This window comes from Pyrus communis, chromosome 16 (genome assembly GCF_963583255.1).
Source record: "Pyrus communis chromosome 16, drPyrComm1.1, whole genome shotgun sequence".
Taxonomy (NCBI): domain Eukaryota; kingdom Viridiplantae; phylum Streptophyta; class Magnoliopsida; order Rosales; family Rosaceae; genus Pyrus; species Pyrus communis.
In genome coordinates, this window is record NC_084818.1 from 7355055 (window position 1) to 7381145 (window position 26091).

The following is a 26091-nucleotide window of genomic DNA, read 5'->3' on the forward strand; positions in this document are numbered from 1 at the left end:
ACAAAGACCTTATCAAAGTCAACGATATATGATAGTGAAGTTTCCTATGCAAGTTGCCAATTATATTTTGAAGAGGTGGTCAATCCAATTTTATATCTGCCAGCAAAAACCAATCTGCATAAAATCATCACAAGTAAATTTTCTGCAGGTGGGTGAAATGAACTCTGCAGGTGGGTCAAAATATAATTGGCAACTTGCATAGGAAACTTCACTATCATATAATTGGCAACTTGCTAAAAAGTTCCTTTCCTCTGCAGAATGTAGTCCACTGCCGCTTCTACGTTATCCACAATCTACAAAAAGAACAAAAGGGAAGGAACTTCTTAGCAAGTTGCCAATTATATGATAGTGAAGTTTCCTATGCAAGTTGCCAATTATATTTTGAAGATGCGGTCAATCCAATTTTATATATGCCTGCAAAATCTAAAGCCTAAGCATTTCCCGATGGCGCCCATCGACCCTCACTCGTTTACTGACTCGACTCACCTACTCGCCACCCATATTTCCCTCTCCTTCTTCTTCGACTTCCCCTCCTCCACCATCCACGCCTCCGCCCTCCTCACGCTCCCCGCCTCGTACTCCGGCCCACTCTCCCTCGACATCCGTGCCCTCACCGTCCACTCCGTCATCGACCCCCATAAGCCCTCCCGTCCTCTCTCTTACGTCATCTCCCATCCTGACCCAATCAAAGGCTGCCACCTCACCTTCACCCTCTCCAACGCAGCCTCCGTCTTAATACTGTACTCCACCTCCCCCTCCTCCTCCGCCCTCCAGTGGCTCTCCCCTCCCCAGACCTTTAACAAGACGCTGCCGTTTGTCTACACCCAATGCCACCCCATCCACGCGCGCTCCGTGTTCCCCTGCCAGGACACTCCCGCAGCGCGTGTGCGCTACGCGGCCAAGCTCAACGTCCCCCGCCAGCTCTCCGCCGTCATGTCCGCGCGTCACGTCTCTCGCCGCGACCCGATCGCCGGCGAGGGGTCGGCGCTGGTCTCCGGCGACGCCTTGTGGTGCTCTGAGAACAGGGTCGTTGAGGAGTTCGTCATGGAGCAGCCAATCCCGCCGTACCTGTTCGCGTTCGCCGTCGGTGAGCTGGGGTTCCGGGAGGTGGGCCCGAGGACTAGGGTTTACTCTGAGGCGGTGCCGGCGGTGCTTGAATCGGCGGCGACGGAGTTCGCGAGCACCGAGGACATGATCAGGCAAGGGGAGGCCTTGTTTGGGCCGTACGTGTGGGAAAGGTTCGATCTTTTGGTGCTGCCCCCGAGCTTCCCGTACGCTGGAATGGAGAATCCGAGAATGACGTTCGTGACGCCGACGGTGCTCAAAGGCGACGCCAGCGGCGCGCAGTTGGTGGCGCACGAGCTGGCTCATAGCTGGACTGGGAACTTGATCACCAACAAAACTAATGAGCATTTTTGGCTGAATGAGGTACTAAATTTACATTCACACATTCACTGGTTCAACTTTTCGGGCTTCATATCGAAAAATTCACACATAGATGTTGTTTGTTCTGCATATTTGGGTGATGCCAAGTTCATAACTGATCAATTCCATAACTTCAAGTTGCTTGTGTTCTTCATTTGATGTAATACTACCTGCATACAGTGCGTTTGAGGTCAGTTTCCAGTATGTATCTTGTGAAAACCGCAATGTGCGAAAGCTTGACGGTGTGATGCCGCGTTGTTTTAGATGTATTTCAGTTTTAGAAAGGAAACTAACGAAAAATTAAAAAAAACTTTAGTTTTAATGAAAAAAGACAAATAAAGATGTAGTGAATGGTACCAGGAAAGGTAAAAATGTGGTTTTTCGTTAAAACTGAATAATACTGGAAGTGTTTCGTTAAACCTCCCTTTTAGAAGCATAACGCACTAGGATGTTTGTATAATTCTGGGTTAGGAGAATGTGAAGAATGTCTTACTGATTTACGAGCTTCCGGTTGTAGTTGATATCAGGGTGTTAACATTTACTTATTGCTGCAGGGTTTCACGACATATGCTGATAGGAGAATTGTTGAGGCTGTGCAAGGCGAGGACAGAGCTGCATTGAACATTGGAATCGGCTGGCGGGGTTTGCACAAGGAAATGGAGAGGTTCAAGGATAGCTTGGAGGTCACAAAGTTGAAAACCAACCAGGAAGGAGTTGATCCAGATGATGTGTATTCTAGAGTTCCATATGAAAAGGGTTTCCAGTTTCTATGGCGCATCGAACGTCAGGTATGTTGAAGTTGTAACTTCTTTTGTTTCTTGATATTGTTCTGTAAAGACGATCTGATTGGCACTTGTTTTTCGGAATATAAAGGTTGGAAGGCCTGCGTTTGATGAGTTTCTGAAGAAATACATTGCCACCTTCAAGTTCCAGTCAATTGATACCGATACATTTCTCGAGTTTCTGAAGGCAAACCTACCTGGAATAGAGAAAGAGGTTGACTTAGTGTTGTGGACTGAGGGCACTGGTATCCCTCCTGATGCGTATGAACCGGTTTCTAACATATATGCAAAGATTGTGTCCATGGCAAATGAATTTAAGATTGGTAGGATGCCGGGGGAGGATGAAGTTGCTGACTGGAGAGGGCAGGAGTGGGAACTCTACTTGGAGAACCTCCCCAAGCCTATTGAACCTTCACAGGTACTTATTTTCTATGACTTGATTCCATAGCGGCCTTCAACACGCGTAGTTACTTAATTTCTTAGCTCCTGTGACTTGATTTGCAGATTGTAGAGTTGAACTCGCGCTTCAGGCTGGCAGAATCGAAAGATTATGACGTGAAGGTGACATTTCTTCTGCTGGCCATTGCTTCCAAGTGCAAAGACTACTTGGGCGACGTGGAGAGAACTTTGAAGGAAGTTGGGAGGAAGAAGTACCTTGTCCTCCTCTACAGGGCTCTTGTGGAAGGCAATGGAAATGAAGAAGAGAAGATTCTGGCCAAGCAGGTGTTTGCAGCCGCTCGCGAGACTTACCACCCTATAGCTCAAGGCGTTATCGAGACAATTTTAAACAAGCACTGCTGAAATTGTGTGTGAGAATGTAGAGTACACGAACCGCAATCTGGAAGCCAATCCTTGACTTCGTTGTTGGCTACGTCCTAATCTCTGAGATCTGTAGGCTGTGCATCTTTGTTGATGCTTCTGCTGATGTGAATGATCTCGTAAATAAAATGTAGCTGACTTTTGTATCTCGTTTGCTGATGCCTGATGATATTTTATGTGTAAATTCGAAAATACCAATCAAAGCTATGCCTGCAAAATCAATTTTACTCGATGCATGACAGGAACGAAAATACTCATCGAGTCTCGCTTTCGTAGGAGGATTTCAATTTCTATTATATCATGAACATGTCCATTTACAGAAGCAAATAACTCAAGAGTTGTTGGAATCAACGGACTTCCGGTATTCACTTATGATTTCTACACAGTTACCACCAAATCTGTCTAAAACAGTGAAATTGCACTTCTCCCGATCCATGGCAAAGCTGTGGAGCTTGGAGATCTTGACATTTCTGTTCAACACCTCTTCTAGTGCAGTTTATCGTAATGGGAATCATACACATCAGTAAAATCATCTTCTGTACAGAGTGCTAGAACATTTGTGTACCCGTAATTGTTTCGCATCTCAACTCTTCTAGAAAACCTTGAAAAAAACTGTGCGAATAGAATTCGCTGAAGGACAGGCGCGTAACTGCAGTAGTGCATCAGTACGTCAGAGAATTACTAAACATAATGTATAGCGAGTTTTGGCGATAAGTACAATAATAATATGAAAGTGAGGCTGGTAAAATGCTAAACCTGGATTTGGAGACAACAGTTTTGAACACATATCGACCGAGTCAGGATGCAATCTAGAAAGGATGACTTGGTCGAAAGGAAGGTATGTGGATGACTTGATGGTCTTAAGCACCTGGAAAGTAAATTTATCAAAGATTTGGCCAAGCAAGACTAAAGGACCTTTTCCGACAAAAAGTGGGAAGTTAGTACCTGAACATTAGTCCTACCAGGGAAAGGAGGGCGACCATTGAGAAGCTCGAAAAGAATTACGCCAATACTCCACATGTCAACCTATAAACTGAATCCGTCAATTTTGATTCATCGTGATTGAAAGGGGAAAATGACACAAGTTATAGACAAGACCGTACCTTCCCATCATATCTTTCAAACTGAAGAACTTCAGGTGCCATGTACAACGGGGATCCACAAACTGTCTCCGCATAATCACCTGGATGTAAACTTCTGTACACGGTAGCAAAGATAAGCTAACAAGGAACGAAACCACCACAGTTGGTTGCTTTAAATCATACTAAATACATCCTAAACCGGGTTAGCGGATGAATTTCCGCATATGGATCTCTCTGCTAGAGTTTACCTTGAGAGACCGAAATCAGCTACCTTTAGCACCACATCATCTTGAGTGCCAGAGAGTAGAATGTTCTAGTAATACAAAATACAACAATTCAGCCGATTTACAGAATTCTGATAGAGATTTACGATTCAATTCCACATTTAAGGGTGCAATGCAATCCGAAAGGATCGAAATCAATCAATATACATTCAATTTGTATAACAAATCCAATTGTTTAGCATAGATTTCAAGATCTCTAATTGCATTTTGTTACCATATTTCCATAAACTCTTGTTTTTACCTCCGGTTTCAAGTCTCGATGAATGATGTGGTGCGAATGTAGTAATTTCAACGCGGCTCCTGCAACCAAAACAAGAATTTGATTATATTCAGACCGGAGAATCAAAGCGGCCTGAAGCCCTAGTACAAGTAAAGATGCAAAAAAGTTATGAAGCTACCAAGCTGCTGCATAAATCTCTTGGCAATCTGTTCTTCAACTCGCCCGTGCTGCCGGATATAAGCAGCCAGATTTCCCCCATCACAAAACTCCAACACCATGAATATGCAGCTTTCATCCTGCAACGAACATATGAGCTTGACTTCACGAAAACAAATTGAGCATGTAAGAAACAGTCCTCCACCTTGAGGAGGCCGATGATGTTTGGGTGGAAAGCATTGAGGAGGCGAGGAGGGTGATTTTAGAACCTGGAAAGCATTGAGGAGGCGGATGATGTTTGGGTGGTTAACGGAGGATAAGAAATTGAGCTCGCAATCCAAGCAGTTCTTGAGGTGGCGGTTGAGGCGGGAGAGGTGGACCTGCTTGAGAGCCACCACCTTGCCGCTTTGCCGGTGCACGGCTTTCCAAACGGTGGAGAAAGAGCCTCGTCCCACCTCTGATATCACGATATAGTCCCCTTTGAGTGCGGAGACAACTCCCTTGCTTTCAGCTTCCATAGAATCTTTGAGCTAACAAGTAACAAGCGGTTCTATTTATTTTTAGGGAGTTGTATGGAAAATTTACAGTCTCGTTTATTTTAACGAAAAATCGTATTTTTACATTAAAATGTTAATTTTGATATTATTCACTCTATCATTTATGTTATCGTTATCATTAGAACTTAAAGTTTTCAAACCATTTTCATTAGTTTTTCTTTATTTTTATTCGGTGGAAGGTTCCGGTGATAATATTGTGATTACATTTCGGTACCTTTGGATTGTTTGCAAGTGATTTTAAAATGAATGAAGGCATTTTTTATAAAAATATTCTTAAAACTAATTCTTTGTAAAATGCAAGTAATCTTGAAAAAACATTTGAAATATTTCTTAAAGAAGCATATAACCGCTTATTTCAAAAAACACTTCAAATTTTAAAATTAAGAAATATTTTTTCCAAAAACGCATTTCCAAATGAGCTATGCTGAAAATGATTAGGCAATCACTAACTTTTATTTCTTTTCTTTATTTTTTTAATCGATGACAGACAAAAAACACTTGAATTTTTTTTATTTTTTTTTATTTTTATCAAAGGCAATATACATTCCCAACAACAAACTTTACAACACAAATGGTCAAATTTTACAACAAAAAGGCCCAAAAACAAAAGCACAAACAAACAACAGTGGGCCAACCAAAAGTTAAGATCGAAACAAAAGAAAACTCAAAACAACTGATTCAGCTGCAACCACCAAAACGGTAGCCATATATGTCGATCCACAAAAATTCCTACCCCTAATTAAGCCTCGTCTCATCGATACTAGCATTCAATCCCAAGATTCACTCCTAGCACAACTACAGACAATAAATAACCTACAACCAATTGAAAGAAGCTCGTGGGATTCCACAAGCAACACTGCCAACAAAAGCAAACAACAAAGAGAAGGTGGTGGTGCGAGAAACATCCGATCCAATGGAAGCACCAGATCTATACTCACCAGCTCAAAACAACACAACAAATTGCAACAAAGCGTGACTGAAGCTTGAAAATTGGATGAATATGGATGAGAGATGTCACAAGGGTGAGAAGAAGGCAAATCAGCGAAGAAAACCAAGGGAAAACACAGCGGATGGGAGAAGAGAAATCTCAAACGGGTTGATATTTATGTCACTACATAAACAATCTCAAACGGGTTGATATTTATGTTGTGTGAATTGTGAATTTGGAGTGAGTGCTGACATGCTCAAATAAGAGAAATCTCCTATTTTTACATCAAATTATCAAGAATTTTAAAACTAGTATTCAAATACATTCAGCTTCACCGTGATTCTTTCATAAGCATAATTTGCTAAAAGTGCTTTTATTAAAAGCATGTCAACACCAAATGTTTCTCATAAAATGGTAAACAAACTCGTCATTCAGAGAAGTCGAACTTTTAAGTCCTCCAATGTTCAAGTAAAGGGAACTTTTAAGTCCTCCAATATTCAAGTGAAGGGGAAGCGAAAAAATCCGTAACCAAAACAGAGTTCACATGTTGGATTTTGTAAAATTCCTCGCCTCCTTCCTCAAGCCTGCTACCGAATCCACGAGTCACCATTTTGATGGTTAATTCCTTGAGGGTAGTAACATACCGAAGGCCGTCTGGAACTGTAAACGAGGGCGAGCAACGCTCAATGTGCAACCTGGAGAGACTAGGCATGGCTCGTTTCTCCACCCTCCACTCCTTTAATTATATCAAGCTGTGAAGAGAAAGGAACTCAAGACGAGGAAAGCCTCCTGCTGAGCAAACAAGTGGTCCGGGAAAATAGCCGAGGGCAGCATTATGATCCAGGAAAAGCATTCGTAAGCTTGGCAGCTTCTCTAGTATTTCTATGTTATCGTCCTTGAGACGATCGTGATGAATTCCACAGAGTGTTAGCTTTGTGAGGTTTGGAAGCAACAGGAGGTCTTCTGGTAACTGTCTGATACGTCCCTTTACTCGCAGCTTGTATATACGAGGGCAGCTTAATACTACGTTCCATGCTCCATCATGAAAAGATGCCGTTGATAGAGACTGCAGATTGTCAAATGTAAGGCTCCCTTTCTCGATGGTTTCGTTGCCAAATAGCGTTACCTCCAATCTTTGAAGGTCGGTCAAGTTAACAAAATCATACAGATCAGATGCTGAAACTGAAACATTGACCACCGTCTGCAAATTACTTGCATGAGTAGCAAATGACAGTCTCTCTCCTCCTCTTATTATCGAGGGTAAATACACATGTCTCAATTTCTCCATCTTCCAAAACACGTTTGGAACTTTCAGCAGCAACCCTGCATGAGCGTCAGTGCCGCGTAAATCTAGAGTTTGCAGACATACCAAATTACCTACAGACGATGGAAGCTCTTGCATCTTAGTATTCCTTAGACTTAAAAATCTTAAATGGACTAGATTCCCAATTTCACCTGGTAACTTGAAGCTTCTTCTCATGAAAATATCTTCAAACTTCAAAACTCTCAGAAGTTTGTAGCTATTTAACACTGACCGTAGTACTCTTTGGCCGAAATTTAGGTTCAAAATAAACTGTTTTGGGACAAAGAAAGGCATAGACCTAAGATGTCTATCTCTTTCATCTCTGTTTAGATAATAAAAATCAAGCTCCTTTTCCAAATTGATGGCAAGTCTTTGAACTCTACCGCTCGGTGTTTCCTTGGTTACCGTGGCTGCAGAGTAATTGATAATACGAAGAATGTTCCCCTCTTTTGCCTTGACCATACACAAATCTCGCATAAGACCATGGAGACAACAAGTCTTAATCTTCCTTGTTAAACCATGTTGTCCAACTTGAACCATAGACCTCTCTACCAACTCACTTAAGCACCTGTAAGATACATCTTCCATTTTTTCCATGGATGTTGATACAAAACCTTCAGCCATCCATAGTTGAGTCAATCTATTCACCGGTATTTCATAATCTTTCGGACAATGGGCTAAATAGAGAAAGCATAATTTCAACTGATATGGTAAATTATCATAACTCAAAGCCAATAACCATAATACACCACCGTATTCTTCACCTTCATATGCACCATATCCCACTCATCAACGGAGTCTTTTCTAGATAGAAGTCCTCCAAGCACAGTGATGGCAAGTGGCAAACCTTCACAATGTCGAAGCATCTTCATTCCTAGATCTTTCTTCTTTGCATAAATTTCAAGGTCTGAGAAACAATATTAAAACCAGATCATTTAACTACATATGTTTCTCGGGAACTAGAAATTGGAACTACAGAAATAACAAATTATTTCTATGCTAGATCAAGGGTACAGTAAATTCTTGAATCCGTGGTGTGATTTGATATTTCGTTATTCCATACAAACTCTAGTGTCAAATGAAACGATATAATCCCTATTCAATTGATAAATAATAAGAAAAGTAGAGATAAAAGCTTTGTGTGAGAAGAGAACATACTTGTATCTTCCATTTGAAACATTGCTATCTTCTCAAACAGTTTCTAACTTTCATCTTCATTCAATGACAGCGGTTGGTAGATGAAACCATTTTCATCTGCACAGTAGCCCACTTCTTTGTTGCGAGTGGTGAGTAATATTCGGTTCAGTTTCCTCATTCATCGGAGAACCCGCTTGTAAAGAATTCCACACATCGCATGTCCAAATGTCATCAAGCACCACCAAACATTTCCTTTCTCGTTGCTTAGTACAAAGCCTCTTTGCTATCTCGTCCTCATTGAGTATTACAATTTCTTGTCTTTCCTCATTGGTAGAACTGAGTTGATTTAGAAGTTCTTCCAAAACTTCTCTTCCATGGCACTGTTGAGATATACACACCCAAGCAAAACAGTCGAAATGACACCTCACTCCATCGTGATTATAAACTTGTTTTGCAAGCGTGGTCTTACCCAAGCCACCCATTCCCCATATAGAAACAACTCGATGATGTTTTTCTTTGATCAAATGCGCAACCAATATCTCTATACCATCGGCACACCCAACCACACGAGGTTCAATTGCATGAGGAAAAGATCGCCTCCGGTCTTGTTGCCTCCGGAAAGAAGTGTCGCCTCCAGTCTCCATCATCTCTTGTAGGTTATAACTTGGCAAACTTAACCTTAATTTTGAAATTTTGGTCGTAATTTTCTCAATTGCCGAGCCAATCTTGTGAAGATGAACTCCTTCTAAGAAGATGCAAGTAAACCTTTTCAGAACGCTTCCTTTCCTCATGGAAGCAACTTTTAAGACAAAAGCTTCAGCGACATCCTCCAGATCATAAGCAGCATCTTTTACGCTTGCGACCCAAGTGGGTACTCCATCATCATCATGTCCATGTCTTGCATCTGCATCTTTCAGATAACCTTGCATAAATTGTAGCTTGGTTTGTGCAAGCTCAACCTGATCACCTACACCACCCAAGAGTTTCAATTCCGGAATGATAGAGTCCGTGAGTCGTTCAAGCACCATAAAAACAACAGCATCGGCCATATTAATCTCTCTTCTTCAGACGATCAACAACTAAGTTAAGCAGTTTTCCTTTTTCTTCTTATTTTTTAGATCCAGGAAATAATGCCACCAAAGAAGAACAGTATAATCCTGCCTGTCTGATTCAAACTCAAATTAAATATTTTGCAAAGTCAAATTAATATTTGTTAATTCTTCAACAACAAGCAAAGCACTCGAGATTTCTTAATTTAATCTTACAAAGACCTTATCAAAGTCAACGATATATGATAGTGAAGTTTCCTATGCAAGTTGCCAATTATATTTTGAAGAGGTGGTCAATCCAATTTTATATCTGCCAGCAAAAACCAGTCTGCATAAAATCATCACAGGTAAATTTTCTACAGGTGGGTGAAATGAATTCTGCGCTAAAAAGTTCCTTTCCTCTGCAGAATGTAGTCCACTGCCGCTTCTACGTTATCCACAATCTACAAAAAGAACAAAAGGGAAGGAACTTCTTAGCGCGCATAGAATTCATTTCACTCGTAACACAATATGCAATCAAATGCAAGTTATAAGTTACTACGCAATTTTTAGACTTGCAGGTGAGAGACTTATCTCCAGTATCCACAACCAAGTATGGTAATGAATCTAATGATATATGCATATCAGTGTACATTATAAGTGTTTCAAATATGCATAAGCACTCCCGTATCATATATTCTGTGAGACAGGATAGTGTACGGTTCAAGATTCTTTTTAACAAGCGATATTCAACTTTAAATTAAATGCAGTGCCAGGAGTGTTTCCAACTCGGATGCATAGGGGGAGAAATTTGCTATAGCCAATGTGGCTACACCCACCCACGTCTGCACACAGGTAGGGTGTTAAACAATTTGAACATGACAGGAATCCCAGTCTCACCTGTTGGAAGATGCTTGCTGGAGAAATTCTGAAAGTGCCCGTTCCAAGTCGCGTGGAAGAAATGCAGCCTGTTTGTGTGTAAGCAGGCGGCTGATCTGGATCATTCCAATTATAGTATGAAACTTAGAGTTGAAAGAAAAGGGAGTTGATGATGTTACAAAGGACAACGAAAACAAAAAAAATTAATAACCTACGATGTTCTTCAATACAGGAATGGAGCAAATCATCCAAATAGAACCCTTTTGTTAGACATGGAAAATGCATCCAATATAAGTATAGAACCCTGCTGTGCGTAAGCATACTTTGCTATAAGTGCTTTTAGTAGAAGCATGTTGACTTTAAGTGTTGCTTGAAAAAGTACTACTTAGATATAGCACCTAGATAATGGATGTTTGCTAACTTCATTTATTTACTCATTAACAAGGAACAGAGTTCTCACTTAACTCGTTGAGATTACGCATAAGCTGCTTGACATCTGCCTAAAATTGCCGTGCCCAGCCCCATACGTATCTGTAAAACGAGGGAAAAAATAAGAAAAAGAAAAGAGAGTTATTATTGTCATTTCAAAATATTATCCTAAAAACGCAACGGAAATTATCTACTCACAGCAGGTGTAATCATAACAGAATGCCCATGTTGGATTTTGTAAAAACCCTCTCCTCCTTCCCCAAGCCTGCTACATAATTCAGGAACCATACTTTTGATGGTCAATCCCTTGATTTTTTTCCCTGTCACATAGCTTTAACGCCAATTTGGATTCTGCAAACATACCAAATTGGCTACAGCCTACAGATGACGCCAACTTCGAAAATTTGGTATTCTTTAGACTTAAAAACCTTGAGTAGATTTTGAACATTGAACTTAGATATCTTCAAACTTCAAAACTCTAAAAGCAATTTGACGTAAAAAAAAAAAAACAAAAAATACAAACTTATTGTTGTAAAAGTTGTGGGAGTAAATGTCCCACGTTGTTAGCCAAATGTGAGGAAGATTTTAGAATAGTGACCATGTTGGTGTTGTATGAGGTTTTTCAAAGAACACTCATTTCACCTTTATAAGTTTTCACGGGTGTGACTTTATTTAAAGAACACTCTGCGTATGATCACAATACACAACAAAAAAGAAAAGAAATGAAAGCAATAATATCAATATCTCTCTCTTCCTCTCTTTACACAAAAAAGAAAAGAAATGAAAGCAATAATATAAATGAAAGCAATAATATCAATATCCCTCTCTTCCTCTCTTTATACAAAAAAGAAGAGAAATGAAAGTAATAATATCAATATTCATCTCTTTCTCTCTTTACTTGCAATCATTTTATGTTAGAATTACGAAACCTAAATAATATGATAAATTGCACGCGTTTCGCTTCTGCCTCTACCTTTGGTAGGGAGATGCCGCACTCGACGCTCGGGCAAAATGGACATTTTATGTCACCCAAACAAAACACCTCACTCGACCGCCGCTCGCTTTTCCTTCTCGCGCACAGAGAGGGCTCTCGAAAACCTAATCGCCATCTCTGATTCAAAATTAAGCAAAATCCCCACCGGAAGTTAATAACTTTTATTCAATTCGGAAACACTGATTGCTCCAATTTCCCCCTTTTTCCATTAATTTGTTCTGTTCGTTGAATCGACGTAGCCATGCCGCCAAAGGCATCGAAGGCCGACTTGGCGAAGAAGCAGAAGGTTGTGGAGGACAAAACCTTCGGGCTCAAGAACAAGAACAAGAGCAAGAACGTCCAGAAGTACGTCCAGAATCTCAAGCAGGCAGTCCAGCCCAAAGTAGACCCAGCCAAAGCCAAGGTCCGATTTATATCTTTGTTGATTTTTCCCCCATTGGGTTCTGTTTGGATACGCAGAAAATTAGCTGAGAATGTAAATTAACTATTTTTATTGGAGTTAGTGTTTGGGTTGGAATTGGTTTTTATCAAATTTTGATGGATTTTGCAGAAAAAGAAAGAGGAAGAGAAAGCCAAAGAGAAGGAGCTCAATGATTTGTTTAAGGTTGCTGTTAGTCAGCCGAAAGTGCCAGCTGGTATGTAGTATTAGTATGTACTCCAACTCTCACATTTTTCCTAATTTTGTTTGGTGATGGTCGATTATATTGTGTTCGATCGCGGATTGGTTTTGATATGCTTGTAATCGAATTGGGAATTTGAATAGGTGTTGATCCCAAGTCTATATTATGCGAGTTTTTCAAGTTTGGGCAATGTACCAAGGGATTCAAGTGCAAGTTTTCGCATGACTTGAATGTCCAGAGGAAGGGTGAAAAGATTGATATTTACAGTGATAAGCGTGATGATGAAGGTGAGAGGATTGACATATCGTGTTTAATGTTCTGATGCTAATTTATCGCACATGTTTTGCTTATTCTAGACTGATTATTTTTCAGACACTATGGAGGATTGGGATCAAGCGACGTTGGAAAAGGTTGTGGAGTCAAAGAAGAATGAGTATAACCAGAATAAGCCCACCGAAATTGTATGTTGGTTTTCTTATCGTAAATTGTTTTTTATATCTGACATAGAAGCTTTTAGTGTAATTTGCATTTGAATGTGTTGCTCTCCATCTGTCTTTAGATATTCATCTATCTATCCCTCCTTCCTTCCTCCATACCCACCCTTTAAATGTTTCTGATGATTTAGGATGGAATATGGAGGCATTGCTGGGCATATTACCCATTACATCAATAATATGTTTCATGAGGAGGAAAAAAAAACGAGGGAGGCACAGTCTTAGTTGCATGGGACATCGGTCTTCTTTTAATACTAGTTTAGGTAATGTAGGTCAGTTTTGCAATCCTTGATCCTAAGGGTTATGTTAAGAGTTAAATTATTAATGTCGTAATCTGATAACTGAAAGAACAAGTCATTGACAATAGGGTATGCTGCAACTTTATGCAAGTACATATAGAGTTCAGGTGATCAATTTATGTCTTCTGTAGATAGATTTGGCGGGTGGATACTTTTACTTTTACTCTTTTCAGTTGTTCGTTTACTCTGTTTGGCTGTTTGCGGTGCTGAATGTTACTTAAGACATTCTTGTAAAGAATCTGTAATGTGAAACAATATTTGGGATTTAGTTTGGATTCTCGTTTGTAGGCTATGCTAGTGAGTTAAATTGGGTTGAGTTGTAGAATAATAGAGGCGGAATTATTTTTTGGCTTCGAGATGAGAAAATATAAGCATTAAAAATAGTGACTGGTAGAAAGTAACATGCTTTTTCTAATTTTGGCCATATTCATTTGGTAATGTGAAATCTCTGAATGTAGTTATGAATCTAAGGCGGGCTTTCTATATGTACAGGTTTGCAAACACTTCTTAGATGCAGTGGAAAAGAAACAGTATGGTTGGTTTTGGTCTTGTCCAAATGGTGGAAAAGAGTGCCACTACAGACATGCTCTTCCTCCTGGTTATGTTTTGAAATCTCAGATGAAGGCACTTCTTGATGAAGAGGCTGAAAAAGTTGCCATTGAGGATGAAATTGAAAATCAGGTGATGATCATATTGATTTTGTTGACTTTACGTTTTCATTTTATCCATATGTGTTGTGATAGAGACCTTTTGTACATTTGCAACTATATGTATTGTATCCCTAAGTACTTTTAGCTTTATTTCTTCAGTTTTGTATATCTAATTCTTACTGTTGATCATCTGCTGGTTACTGCAGCGTGCAAAAGTAACAACCATTACTCCAATGACCACTGAGTTGTTCATGCAATGGAGGAATAAAAAGACAGAAGAGAAGGAGGCTGGCTTGGCTGCACAACGAGCTGAGAGGGCTAAGAATGACCGCATGAGGTTCTGTTCCTTTCTATTTTTTTTTGCATTTTTGTAAATTTTTTTGTTTTATGCTATTGACTGAAGTTTTCCTGTATTTCAGTGGTCGTGAGTTGTTTCTTTCGGATGCTAGTGTGTTTGTGGATGATGCTGAAGCATATGAAAAATACCAAAGACAAGATCCTGAGGCTTCTGAAGAGAAGGTAATATGTCCCTTCGGTATATGCGTGCGATTGATTTTATGGACTGATAGCATACCATTCCATTTTGAAGTCGGTGAAGCCTTAGTATGTTCTTTTGGTATTATTTTGGCTAAAATTTAACTTCCAACATCTCATTGCTGTCTTGTGTGAATATTATTTCTATCTGTGAATTTGCTTCCTTTTTGTATTAAGAGAGGTTTTCGTATCTCAAGTCAGAAAGCTTTTTTGCTGCCAAATAAAATCATTGGCTTACCAACAGAGATAAGAGTCCACATCTGCTCTTTTTCAATCACATAATTTTAATGCTGGGGTTCAGGTCATTCCATTTTGGTTTTGTTGTTTTTTTTGGGGGGGGGGCGGGTTTGCAGAATTGACAGTTATTGTAGTAATAACGCTGTGAAAGATGGGTTGAAGGGATCTTTGAACATTCTTATAAGTTCGCCAAGGTAATACCAAAATGTGATTGAAGCTATGCAATAAGATTCTCTGTTGGTAATGTCATGATGTGATTTTTTTTTTTCTTTCAAATCCTTGTTCTTATCTCATTTTGTTTTTCACATTGTATCTCTTTGTTGGTTTCGTTTATAGTAGATCATGGTGTGAAGTTTTTTTTCTGGTGAGATCATAAAATTTTGATTACAGATGCATGCATCAAGATCCTTTTAAGGGTTTATACTATGTTTTTCTTAGCCCTTTCTGGTTCTGTCTGTTGCCTTGTTCCATGCATTATAAGCATACTCTCTGACTGACTTCTGTTCTAACCATGAACCGTGTAAAGCGAGCATCTGTGACTCGTAAACTTGTGCTCTTACCGTTAACATACCTACATGTATGTGCACTGTCTTCATGTTAATTGTTGCCATGTTATTTTAGGCCACAAAAATTCTATTAATTGGCTGGTGCTTTGAACTTCCGTAGTTCACTTGTGTGATCATATTCATTTCGCTACTTGTTACTTCATTTGTTTGGCCATGAATTATTGTTTGTTCTCCCCGTCTTTCCTGTGATCAAGGAGGTCAAACCTTATAAAACTGGTCATTTTAATTTGTTTCAAAAGTTTAGGTTCCTCCTGTTTCAAAGGAGTGGTGCCCTTTTGACTTATAGATAGTCTATGGGGGGAATCTACGGGACTTATGGTGATAAAAACCATTTTCTTCAAAGCATGATTTTAACCTTAATACACGCTTTTCGCTTATGCCAAAGAAAATGAAGACATTTTGAGATTGAAGTTTAATGTTGATGTGAAAACGCTATGGAGAGAAAATTTCATACTTTCTTAGTAGTGGACGACTTGGTTCACCTTTGTTGTCCTATTTTTTTCATTAATAAAAGTTTGTTTCGTATAAAAAAGACTATTAATCAGTAACCCATGAACCAAAATCTCCGCTCTGGTAATTCCAGTTTTGGCGGACAAGTATTATCATAACTTTGAAGGACTATGTTTCGCTCATTACCCGAGGAACAAATATTCTGAAACAAGGAGCATTTGTATCATGGATGTGCTTTTGTATACAGTGCTTTCCTAAACTCTTAGATTACCTGGTTCAAATAATGTCGCATGGTTCCCATTTACATGGACAATTTATATTGCCTTGACAATTTCCATTTTATTTTGTTATCCGAGTTTGACTGTGTTCCATTTCAGGCCAAAGACAACTCAGCAGCAGGAGTAGGACCAAGCGCCTCTACTAGTGCTGCTGGTTCTGAAGTCCCCGTCGATAATGATAATGAAGATGATGATGATGATGATGACGACGAGCTGGACTTGGATGAGTTAAATGAACTTGAAGCAAGTTTGTCGAAAACATCCATTCAGATACGGGAGCCCGGTATAGAGACATCTTGAAGAGGGGGAGAGAGTACTGTTGACAGTTTGCTTGTTGGGGGCCGAAAGAGACGAGATATCGAGAAATGAGAGAGGAAATAATGTATTATTCATCCTGAGATGCTGTCTTTATGCTAAATTCTGGGTGTTCTGGATTTGACTTGGTGTTTTATGCAAGAAAAAAAAATCCAAATTTTGATTAAGATTGCTGTTCTTACCATCTACTTTGGTAGTCTTCTGTATTATTATAATTGCATTTTCAAACAGTGCTGACTTAACTTCAACTTTGTTATTTCAATTTTATTTTTCATAATTATCTACGTGGCATCATAAACCGGACACGTGGGCTCAGCATTTTTTTCACAGAAGTTAACGGAATGGATCATTGCTCCATGTTTTGTTAAATTTACGGATCAAAATTAACAGATGAAATCTAGATTAGAGTTATAGCTCAAAGATTAATTCTAAATTTAACTCAAATTAGGCTGTATCCAGTAACCAGTTGCAATTTGGCAACCCCAAAAGTTGATGGCTTTTTTGACTGGCTTGATCAGCCTTTAAAGTAAATTCACTAGAGGCAATAAACAACTGGGATCCAAACTTCCGGTAAAAAAGCTTCAACGTATTCACTTGCTCTGCTGGCTCGGTCCAAAGACCTATTTCAATTAAATTAGAAGAATATCTTGTCCTTTGTTTGGTGAACTTATAAATATTATGACCGGACGTTTAAAATGAAAAACAGTACAACATATTGTGTCTTATAAATCCTCTTATAAATGACTAGACTCTATAGAACTAACTAGCAAAATTGTCCGCGCTCCGCTGCAGGTTATGAATCAGTAATCACAATTTAACACGTTTATTTCTAAATAATTCATCAATATCGGATTTCTAAGTACCAGCAATATACCATTCATATGATGAGTTTTCCATATGAATTTGAGAGTGATGGCTGCTTAATTGGTATCTAAGGTGCAATAGTAGTTGGCAGTGATGTGGCTAAAATGAGAGACTCAAAATCAAGTCATGATTCCTTGTAGCATAAGTAGAAAAGGAGGTGGTGCAATAAAATCTATCACAATTATATGACATTCTATTTACTTTACATCAAAAGCATATTTACAATCCAAAGGGGAAATTTCCAAGTTACAATTATACACTTCCAAAAGTCTCCCACATTGATTAGTCATTCATTTTGCACCTGTATTTTACCAACTCTATGTTAAAAGTTCTATGTACAACCAAAAAAGCATATTTGAACGACTATGTCCTTGGGCTCATAAAAAAATATTTTGTTCTATATTGTTACATAGAACTTCAGTCATCTTTGCACTTGTTCTTGCTGTAGATTGAAATTAAATTCTTTGCATGAGAAATATGATAAAATTTGAGTTATGAAATTACATGTATTAATAACAAATAGATGTAACGTACTAGGTTTTGGTAGTAAACACTATTTCAGATTTGTTTGGAGACACTTTGTTCTTGAGAGATTTGATGGGAAAATCTTCAGTGTCCGAAGTGTTTTGTTCATCTATTTCTTCAGTAATTTCAGTTTCCCTTAAATCCATATAAACAGAAGAGCGATTAATACATTAGTAAATGTCAGGTTATTTGAAGCTTGGAGCTTGATTGAACATCTTGTATTTTGTCGTCGAAAATCGCTTGGATCAAAAGATCATTTCTGTTGAAATCATTTTTCAAATTTCAAAATTGAAGTTGAAAATTTTTGATCTGCCCTCGACATTAGAGAATTGCATATGGTAACTCTTGTTGATCAGTAAACCTTTTTCGACAACTAAATCATAACATGAAGTTCCAAATAAACGTTTAGCCGGTTTACCAGTGATGATGGCACTGGTCTCATCGCTGGCGTCTTTGAGGATTAAACTTACTTTGAACCTAAGTATATGAAGGACAATTTTTTTTTTTTTTTACAGAAGTTAACGGAATGGATCATTGCTCCATGTTCTGTTAAATTTAAGGATCAAAATTAACAGATGAAATCTATATTAGAGTTATAGTTCACAGATTAATTCTAAATTTAACTCAAATTAGAGTTATGTATTGACACAGCTGTATCTAGTAACCAGTTACAATTTGGCAACCCCAAAAGTTGATGGCTTTTTTTGACTTGCTTGATCAACCTTCAAAGTAACTTCACTAGGGGCAACAAACAACTGGGATCCAAACTTCCAGTCAAAAAGCTTCAACATATTCACTTGCTCTGCTGGCTCGGTCCAAAGACCTATTTCAATTAAATTAGAAGAATATCTTGTCTTTTAATATCAAGATTCTATAGAACTAATTTGGATCCAATTTTAATATTGTTCGGTCTCAGTCAACCAGTAAGACGGGCAACATTCGTAATTACAAAGAAACGTGAATTGAATGGTGGGAACTCTTTTCTATTTGTAGAGATAAGTGCAAAAGGATAGTCAAAAGTTCACATGTCCTTGTTTAAGATTACCTTATATTTCAAAACATAATCTTCCTGAATTTCCATGTGGGAACCTCTGTATATGTTTCTGTCAAATAAAGAACATGACAGATATGTTGTCCCTTGACAATCTTTTCGACGGGAAAATGAATGATGCGTTTAGGCACGATTTGACGAGTTAATTATCCTTTTATATTTAAGCCATTGATAATCTTGGGGGTAATTAATTTAGGGCTGCAGGCCATTTGGTGCACTATTAGTTTTATAATTATGAAAGAGCATGTCCCCAATGCACCATATGCATTCACAACGGTGATGCCGTGATGGTGACTTCTTACTGACATCTGTGACTTGGGCTCCAAGCGAAGCTGTCATCCACTTTTACGTTGATCTCTAAGAAAGCAAGAAAATTGGGTTAGGAGGCGAATCCAAATTGGAGAGTATTCTATTTTTCTCCCTGCAGTCCTCTTGATTTTTTTAGCTAGTCAATTGATCATAGGAACAGAAACAGAGGGAAAAAAAATGTGAAAAATGCAAACAGCAACAGATGTTTGTAAGAAGTCACCATCATCATTGTGAATGCATGTTTATCGGGGATATGGTCTCACTTTTGTTTTCTCTTTTAGCTTTTTTTTTTCCTTTGTTTCTGTTCAGGAATTCTAATTCAATTTCTTTGATCAATTGACTATCAATAACATTGCAGTCCAAATAGGATAAGATCAAAGACTAGTTTACAAGATGCATGCTTTAATCTAGTCTTAGTAAAACATAAGACCAAACCATCTTTTAGGTACCTTTCTTTCCAAACTAACACCACTTGTTAGTATTATGCATGCAATTGATGTGAAATGTGAAATCTAATATTTTGGAAAGATTGCTTTCTTGATTTCAAGTCCTCATCATCATCCTAAAGAAATAGTCTTTCAAAGTTTGAACACACTTAAACCTCATAGGAAGATTCTCTACCCTCATAATCTTTATACTATTCTATACCCTCTTATTTGAATGGTCACGGTTAAGTCATGTCAACATCTTATATTGATTTTTGTTATAGACATAATAAGACAAAAAATAATATATAAGAAGAAATGATGGAAGAGGATATGAATAGAAGGATACAGTATCCTGCTCCTCCTCCTCCTCTCTCTCTCATATGTGCAGCTGTGGTGGCCACTCTCCAGGGCTAGGGTTAATGCTTGCAACTTTTACAAAAAGGGAATAGGAGACTATGGGTGAGTGGGTACCAGCGAACTTTAAGTTAAGCACATAATCTTTTCACTCTCAGACAAAATAGGTAGACTTTATCACTTGAAAAATATCTTTTTTTATTAGCCAAATATTCAATTTGTTTTTGGACAACTCGTGCAGCAAGCATTCTCATTTAATATTATTTGCCGTATTGATATCCTAATTAATTAAACATTTAAACAAACCCCCAACAATTAAATTAATTTATAAAGTTGTGATGATATTGAGTGACATGCTGATGACACTGGCTTTTGTGACGTAAGATGACAATTGAAGTCAAAGAATGAATACAATTTGCTCAAGTAAACAATGAGTATTCAGTTATCACTTCCAATGATAGGATAAGAAAGATTCCCAAATATCCAAAAAAAAAAAAAAAAATCCATTAAAAAAGCTAATTTAATTAATAAGAATATTGGATGGATATGATTTGGTTCATGAACTGCTTAAAAAATTGTCACACTTGAATGTACTTTTTTGCAACTTTAATTCTTATGAATTTTTTCTGATTATTTTTTTATCGAAATTACATTCATAATTCATAGATATACATAAACAATTTAAACTACCCATTATCAAAACCTTCTTTGTCAATCAAAATGAGAAAAGACTAAATTAATTGTGTCAAACAAAATTAAATAAAAATAACTAAAATAAAAGTTATTGTAATATGCTAAATTGAACACAAAATAGTTTTTACTTTTTTTAAAGCCTCACAACCAGCATGTTTTAAAAAGCGAAAGCAAAATCAAGGCGTCTTATGAATAGCCCTGCCTACTGCCTAGGCAAAAGCCTTGAGGAGTAAGGCAAAGCCTCATGGGATCTAAAATTATATATATATATATATATATATATATATATATATATATATATATATATTTAAGATAATCAACAATAGAGTTGAGATCAACTATTATACGAGAATACTCAACAATCAAATAAAAAAAATTCCACCATAGGTGAGAAATTTGTGATCTTGGAGTGTTGGAAGTTGGAGGCTATTGGGTGTCTTATTGCAACAATCATTGTCAATTAGGGTTGGTTGTTAATCCAGTGTATAACTCTCGGTAAGGGTTAAGGGTTTTATCATGGATACTTATTCATGTTGTACTTTCCCTTCAATTAAAGGACTTTGCTTTTCTTGTTATTGTAAATAGATTAGGACTGTTTGAATGAGTGATTAATGGGATTGATTGAAGTCTATTTCTTCACTCTCCTCTCTTCTATATATGTTTAGTTACTGTAAAGGTTTCATTTATGAAATATACAACTCTAAAATTCAACATGGTATCAGAGCAGGAACCCTAGATTCCTACCTATGTTGTTTTCGCTGTGTTTTCTTTCTTTTCCTTCATGCCAAGATGGTTGAAGAAAATTCATTTAAAGCCGAAAGCTCATTGGCTACTTCAGCTCAATCTGACGTTGAAGTTAATCCCAACCAACGTCTCAGTTCCGTTTTATTGAATGAATTCAATTACCTTGCCTGGGCTTATGTTATCTATGACAACCCGTCCCGAAATTTACGGAACAAAAGGGTATTTTTGTAATTTCACTAAGTTTGGGATATTTATTTTGAAATTATGCTTTTGATCTTAATTGGTGTGCCCAAGGGGGCCCACCCTTGATTTTATCCCCTGGTTCTTTTTCCTTTCTTCATTTTGAACCCGTGAACTCTCTTTCACAACTCTCTCATCTCTCTCGCTCACTTTCGCTCATTCTTTCTATCTCTCCCCTCTCCCCGAGCCCTCTCTCTGCAAACTCTCCTTCTCCTCTCTGACCCACACACACAGAGCAACCACAACCACCTTAAACCACCACCACTTGGACGGAGAAGCCTCGAAACCCCGTATCAAATACCGAAGAACTCCACAGTGACGTTGTCACTATTCATCATTTTTCCCCATGTGTTTTGTGATTTTCCAATGTTGGTAAGCTTCTAGAAACCCTTGGGATATGTTTTAGGGTTAGATCAAAACTTGTTTTAAGTTGTACATACGTGTTAATCATCGAAAATAGCTCAGAGTAGCTTTTCCTAGTTTTCCGACAAACACCGCCACTTTTGAGGTGTTTTCTGGCCAAACCACGGCAAGTTAGCCATTGTGCAAGGTATCATTCTCTTCATCTTGTTGAGTACTAACTTTGGTTTTTGAATCGCTCGATTTGGTTGAGTATCGAAGAAGTTATGAGCGTTTGAAAACTTGCCCAGAAACCGGCCAACCTTTGGCCTGAAACCGGGTCGACCCGACCTAAATCCTTAACCCGAATCCAAAACCCATCCCAGAAACCGGCCCAAACCTTTGGGCCGGGCTACCAAGCCCAAACCCTATTACCTAGCCCAATTGCCCAAGCCTAAACCCATTGAGCCCAAACCCAAACCCCAAACTGAACTGGCCCCAAACCCAGAACCCAATTAGCGCATAGGTCTGCGTGTGGAGCACACACGCCTCCATCAGAAATACTATGACGGCGGCACCGGTTAATTTTCTAGCTAACTTTTCGACGACCTAAATCGGTGCGTGCGGCGGCGCGTGGCCGTCCGGGCCGCCTCCATGTGGTGGCGCATGGGGGTACCCTAAGTCCCCATTTACGACGTTTGTTTCCTGAAATTCAATCATTATAGTCTAGTTTTATTAATTGGTACCTTTATGTGCTTAGGTGTAATTGTTTATGGTGTTTCCGTTTTCTCTAGTTTGCACGGCTCTTCGACAGCGAAATATCTATGAGCGGACTCCTTCCAAAATGCATGTATGAAAAACATGATTTATTGGTTACGTTTTATGAAACATTTATGAGCAAATTCGATTCACACTTTATGATATATTATGCTTTATCGGATTTACGTTCTTTGATGTATATATGATTAATGACTATATACATACTTATGAACGTGGTTTCACGATATGACGTTTTAGTTACTGAGCTCCGATTTGAGATATATATGTGTGTGTATATATATATATATGTTAGAAATATTATGTTAATATTCTTATGTGTTTATTTAGTGGTTACTTATACGATCTGCATACAGGCGAATAATACTTTTATATTGGCTTCGGTCGAGTGCTATAGGAGCCTACGGGCGATTAATACTTATATATGGCTTTGGTCGGGTGCTAGGTGATTAATATTTATATATGGCTTTGGTCGGGTGTTGTAGGAGCCTATGGGCGAATGAAGGCCTTCAGGCGAATAAAGTGTTCTATATATCTTTGGGCGAATAAAGTGTTCTATATGCCTTCGAGCGAATTCAGGCGAATGAAGTGTTCTATATGCCTTCGGGCAAATGAAGAGTTTTATATGCCTTCGAGCGATACTGATACCATTATTTAGCACACTATATATAATATATGTTTTATGAAGTTTTATGGCATGCTAGGGTTTTTGGAAAACCTATTTTTGATTATGCTACATGAGTTTTCATAAACTTTGGGGGTCAATACGTTGTTGAATAACTATGTTAGTACTACTTATATATATCAACTTGGTTCACTCATGTTTTGTTTTGCGCCCTTTCAGGACTTAGAATCGAGGCGTACAATCTCGACGTCAAGGCACTCTCGCATCGACATCTTCTAGTCTTCTCGGTGTAGGACTCATCCTTTTGTTCATTCAATTATATATTATTCCTTTTTAGTGTCTCGGATTATTTGTATGCTCTGAACACGTTCCTTAATTGCATATTCATTGTAGTTAATTTTACAAGTTATTTATGTTAGTTATTTCTTTCTAGTTCTCATGCATTCTAATATGGCTTCGTCATCTTCGGGTGTCGGCTAGCACATGCCTACCTTGGTATTTGAAGGATATCAGGGTCGGGTGTGTCACTATCTTTCTCGCATTGGGAGGAAGATCCAAGCTAGGTTATGTCAATGGTGTTACTGAGGCACCTGAAACCACCTTTCCTACATATAAGTCGGGGTTGTGTAAGGACTAGTTGGTCATGTCTTGGTTACTTAATTCCATGGAGCATAGAATTGTTGAAATATTCAACTATTCGAAATCATCTATGCACCTATGAAAGCAAGTTCAAGAAATGTATGGCAACCAAAATAATGTTGTACATGTCTTCCAGCTCAAGAAAGACATCTCAAGTTTGCAACAAGCAAGGAAGCCCTTTGTTCAACACCTTGGTAACCTGACAAGCATGTGGAATGAGCTCGATGTTTATCGTCCTCATACGACTAATGCTACTATTTTAATCAAGAGAGCTGAGGAAGACAAGATCTTTCAACTCTTAGCAAGTTTGGGTCCATAGTTCGAAGATCTTAAAAGCCATATTCTGATGAACTTTGAGCTTCATTCCTTCACTGGAGTTTGTGCTATCATTCAAAATGAAGAAGTGAGGAAGAAAGTGATGAGTCAAGAGACTAAGACTAGTACACCTGAAACTAGAGCTTATATATCTAGCAATAATCGAGTTGAAGCAAAGGTTTACATAGGAAAAAAAACTTGATTTAAAGTGCAATTATTATGATACCACGGGGCATACTAGAGACAAGTGTTGGATCCTTCATCCTGAGCTAGAACCTAAGTTCTTAAAGAAGAATAAAGGTCCCCAAAAGGGTCCAAGTCACTCTTCTTACAAGGCCAATCATGCAGCTACCTTTGCAACTGAGGGAATGTCAAACTTCACAGCTAATCTTGCAAGCTGATCAATCAATCTACTACTTATCTTAATAAAAAGCAGTTGCACACTGAGTGTGAAGAAGCTCTTGTGTCTAAAGTAAAAAACCACACTGCCTTGCTTGGAAAGTTTGCCAACTTTCTAGCTAACAGTGATTGTGTTCCACATAGAGGTGTTCCAAGTACAATGAATGCATTCTTAACTGCCCTTAATGTTAGTAGTGAGCATGATTATTATATTGTAGATTCAGATGCCATGGATCACATGACCAACGAGCTCATTAACCTGCATGATTTAAAAAAATTGTCTAATTCATCTCAAGTGTCATTAGCCAATGGAAAAAGTGCTTCAGTTGTAAGGAAAGGAAAAAATCAAACTGTTTTAAGACTTTATTGAGTTGGTAGCTCTTTATGTTCCTTCTTTTCCTTTTCAGTTGTTAACAGTTGGAACCATCACAAACTCTCTAAATTGCCTAGCCATTTTCTCTCTTCATAATGTTGTTTTTCAAGACATTACCACCATGAGGAAGATTGATGAAGGTTTCTTTTTGAATGGACTATATTTATCTAGCTAAAGACTTCAAGAAACCCAAGGTTTTTCAAGTTAGTTCCTGTGTTTTTCAAGACCAACAACTTTGGCATCAACAATTGGCACATCCTTATGAGAAAGTGATGTCTTTTTTGTTCCCAAAGCTTTGTAAAGACAAGTTACAGTGTGATGTGTGTCACTTGTCTAAGTTTGCTAGGTTACATTTTGATCCCTCTATGTCTAGGGCTAGTAATCCTTTTGAAATCATACACTCAGATATTTGGAGTCCAATCCTTGAGTCCTTTGATGGATATAGGTATTTTGTAACCTTTGTTGATGATTTTACAAGGATCACTTGGTTGTATCTTTTGAAATTCGAAAGTGAGCTTGTAAATGTTTTCCAAGATTTTCATAAACTTGTTGGTACTCAATTTTCATCTAAAATTTACATATTAAGGTCCGACAATGGCATTGAATATATGTCCCATAACATGTCTCAATACCTAAGCACTCATGGCATCTTACATCAAACATATTGTGTTGGCACACCCCAACAAAATGGGGTTGCCGGGAGAAAAAATCAAGACCTTCTTGAGAAGACAAGGGCTCTCATGCTTTATATGCATGTACCAAAAAAATTATGGTCACAAGGAGTGCTTACAGCCACCTACCTTATTAATAGACTTCCCAGTAAGGTGCTAAGTTTCAAATCTCCCTATGAAGTATTGAAGGATAGAAAGGTTGACTTTTCTCACATGAGGGTATTTGGTTCCACATGTTTTGTTCTCATTTAATCACTTCACCATGACAAGCTTGATCCT

General features: G+C 38.3%; 3 protein-coding genes and 1 pseudogene across 3 annotated transcripts; 2 read left to right on the forward strand and 2 right to left on the reverse strand.

Annotated features, from left to right (window-relative positions):
- The first annotated feature begins 388 nt into the window (after positions 1-388).
- On the forward strand, positions 389-3253 carry LOC137720339 (leucine aminopeptidase-like). Its single transcript, XM_068459395.1, has 4 exons — positions 389-1428; positions 1980-2213; positions 2299-2625; positions 2712-3253. Exons 1-4 carry the CDS (start codon positions 445-447, stop codon positions 3006-3008), a joined length of 1842 nt encoding a protein of 613 aa, XP_068315496.1. The 5' UTR covers positions 389-444; the 3' UTR covers positions 3009-3253.
- A 39-nt stretch (positions 3254-3292) lies between these two features.
- LOC137720340 (serine/threonine-protein kinase ATG1t-like) lies at positions 3293-5297 on the reverse strand. The gene is made up of 8 exons (XM_068459396.1): positions 5038-5297; positions 4791-4908; positions 4634-4692; positions 4357-4421; positions 4130-4223; positions 3972-4052; positions 3783-3894; positions 3293-3675 (listed from the first exon to the last, which is right to left on the reverse strand). Exons 1-8 carry the CDS (start codon positions 5284-5286, stop codon positions 3575-3577), a joined length of 879 nt encoding a protein of 292 aa, XP_068315497.1. The 5' UTR covers positions 5287-5297; the 3' UTR covers positions 3293-3574.
- Positions 5298-6645: 1348 nt separating this feature from the next.
- On the reverse strand, positions 6646-9742 carry LOC137719527 (probable disease resistance RPP8-like protein 2; annotated as a pseudogene).
- Positions 9743-12007: 2265 nt separating this feature from the next.
- LOC137720364 (zinc finger CCCH domain-containing protein 11-like) lies at positions 12008-16743 on the forward strand. Its single transcript, XM_068459424.1, has 8 exons — positions 12008-12426; positions 12574-12658; positions 12787-12930; positions 13016-13104; positions 13929-14117; positions 14293-14423; positions 14506-14605; positions 16251-16743. Exons 1-8 carry the CDS (start codon positions 12265-12267, stop codon positions 16449-16451), a joined length of 1101 nt encoding a protein of 366 aa, XP_068315525.1. The 5' UTR covers positions 12008-12264; the 3' UTR covers positions 16452-16743.
- The last annotated feature ends 9348 nt before the right edge of the window (positions 16744-26091 follow it).

Coding starts and splice junctions, on each gene's coding strand:
- LOC137720364 (XM_068459424.1), top strand. CDS start 12,265: ATGCCGCCAAAGGCATCGAAGGCCGACTTGGCGAAGAAGCAGAAGGTT. Junction 12,427..12,573: donor TAGACCCAGCCAAAGCCAAG/GTCCGATTTATA, acceptor TGGATTTTGCAG/AAAAAGAAAGAGGAAGAGAA. Junction 14,424..14,505: donor GCTAAGAATGACCGCATGAG/GTTCTGTTCCTT, acceptor CCTGTATTTCAG/TGGTCGTGAGTTGTTTCTTT.
- LOC137720340 (XM_068459396.1), bottom strand. CDS start 5,286: ATGGAAGCTGAAAGCAAGGGAGTTGTCTCCGCACTCAAAGGGGACTAT. Junction 4,053..4,129: donor TTGAAAGATATGATGGGAAG/GTACGGTCTTGT, acceptor TTCAGTTTATAG/GTTGACATGTGGAGTATTGG. Junction 3,895..3,971: donor CTGGTAGGACTAATGTTCAG/GTACTAACTTCC, acceptor TTTACTTTCCAG/GTGCTTAAGACCATCAAGTC.
- LOC137720339 (XM_068459395.1), top strand. CDS start 445: ATGGCGCCCATCGACCCTCACTCGTTTACTGACTCGACTCACCTACTC. Junction 2,214..2,298: donor TATGGCGCATCGAACGTCAG/GTATGTTGAAGT, acceptor CGGAATATAAAG/GTTGGAAGGCCTGCGTTTGA. Junction 2,626..2,711: donor AGCCTATTGAACCTTCACAG/GTACTTATTTTC, acceptor CTTGATTTGCAG/ATTGTAGAGTTGAACTCGCG.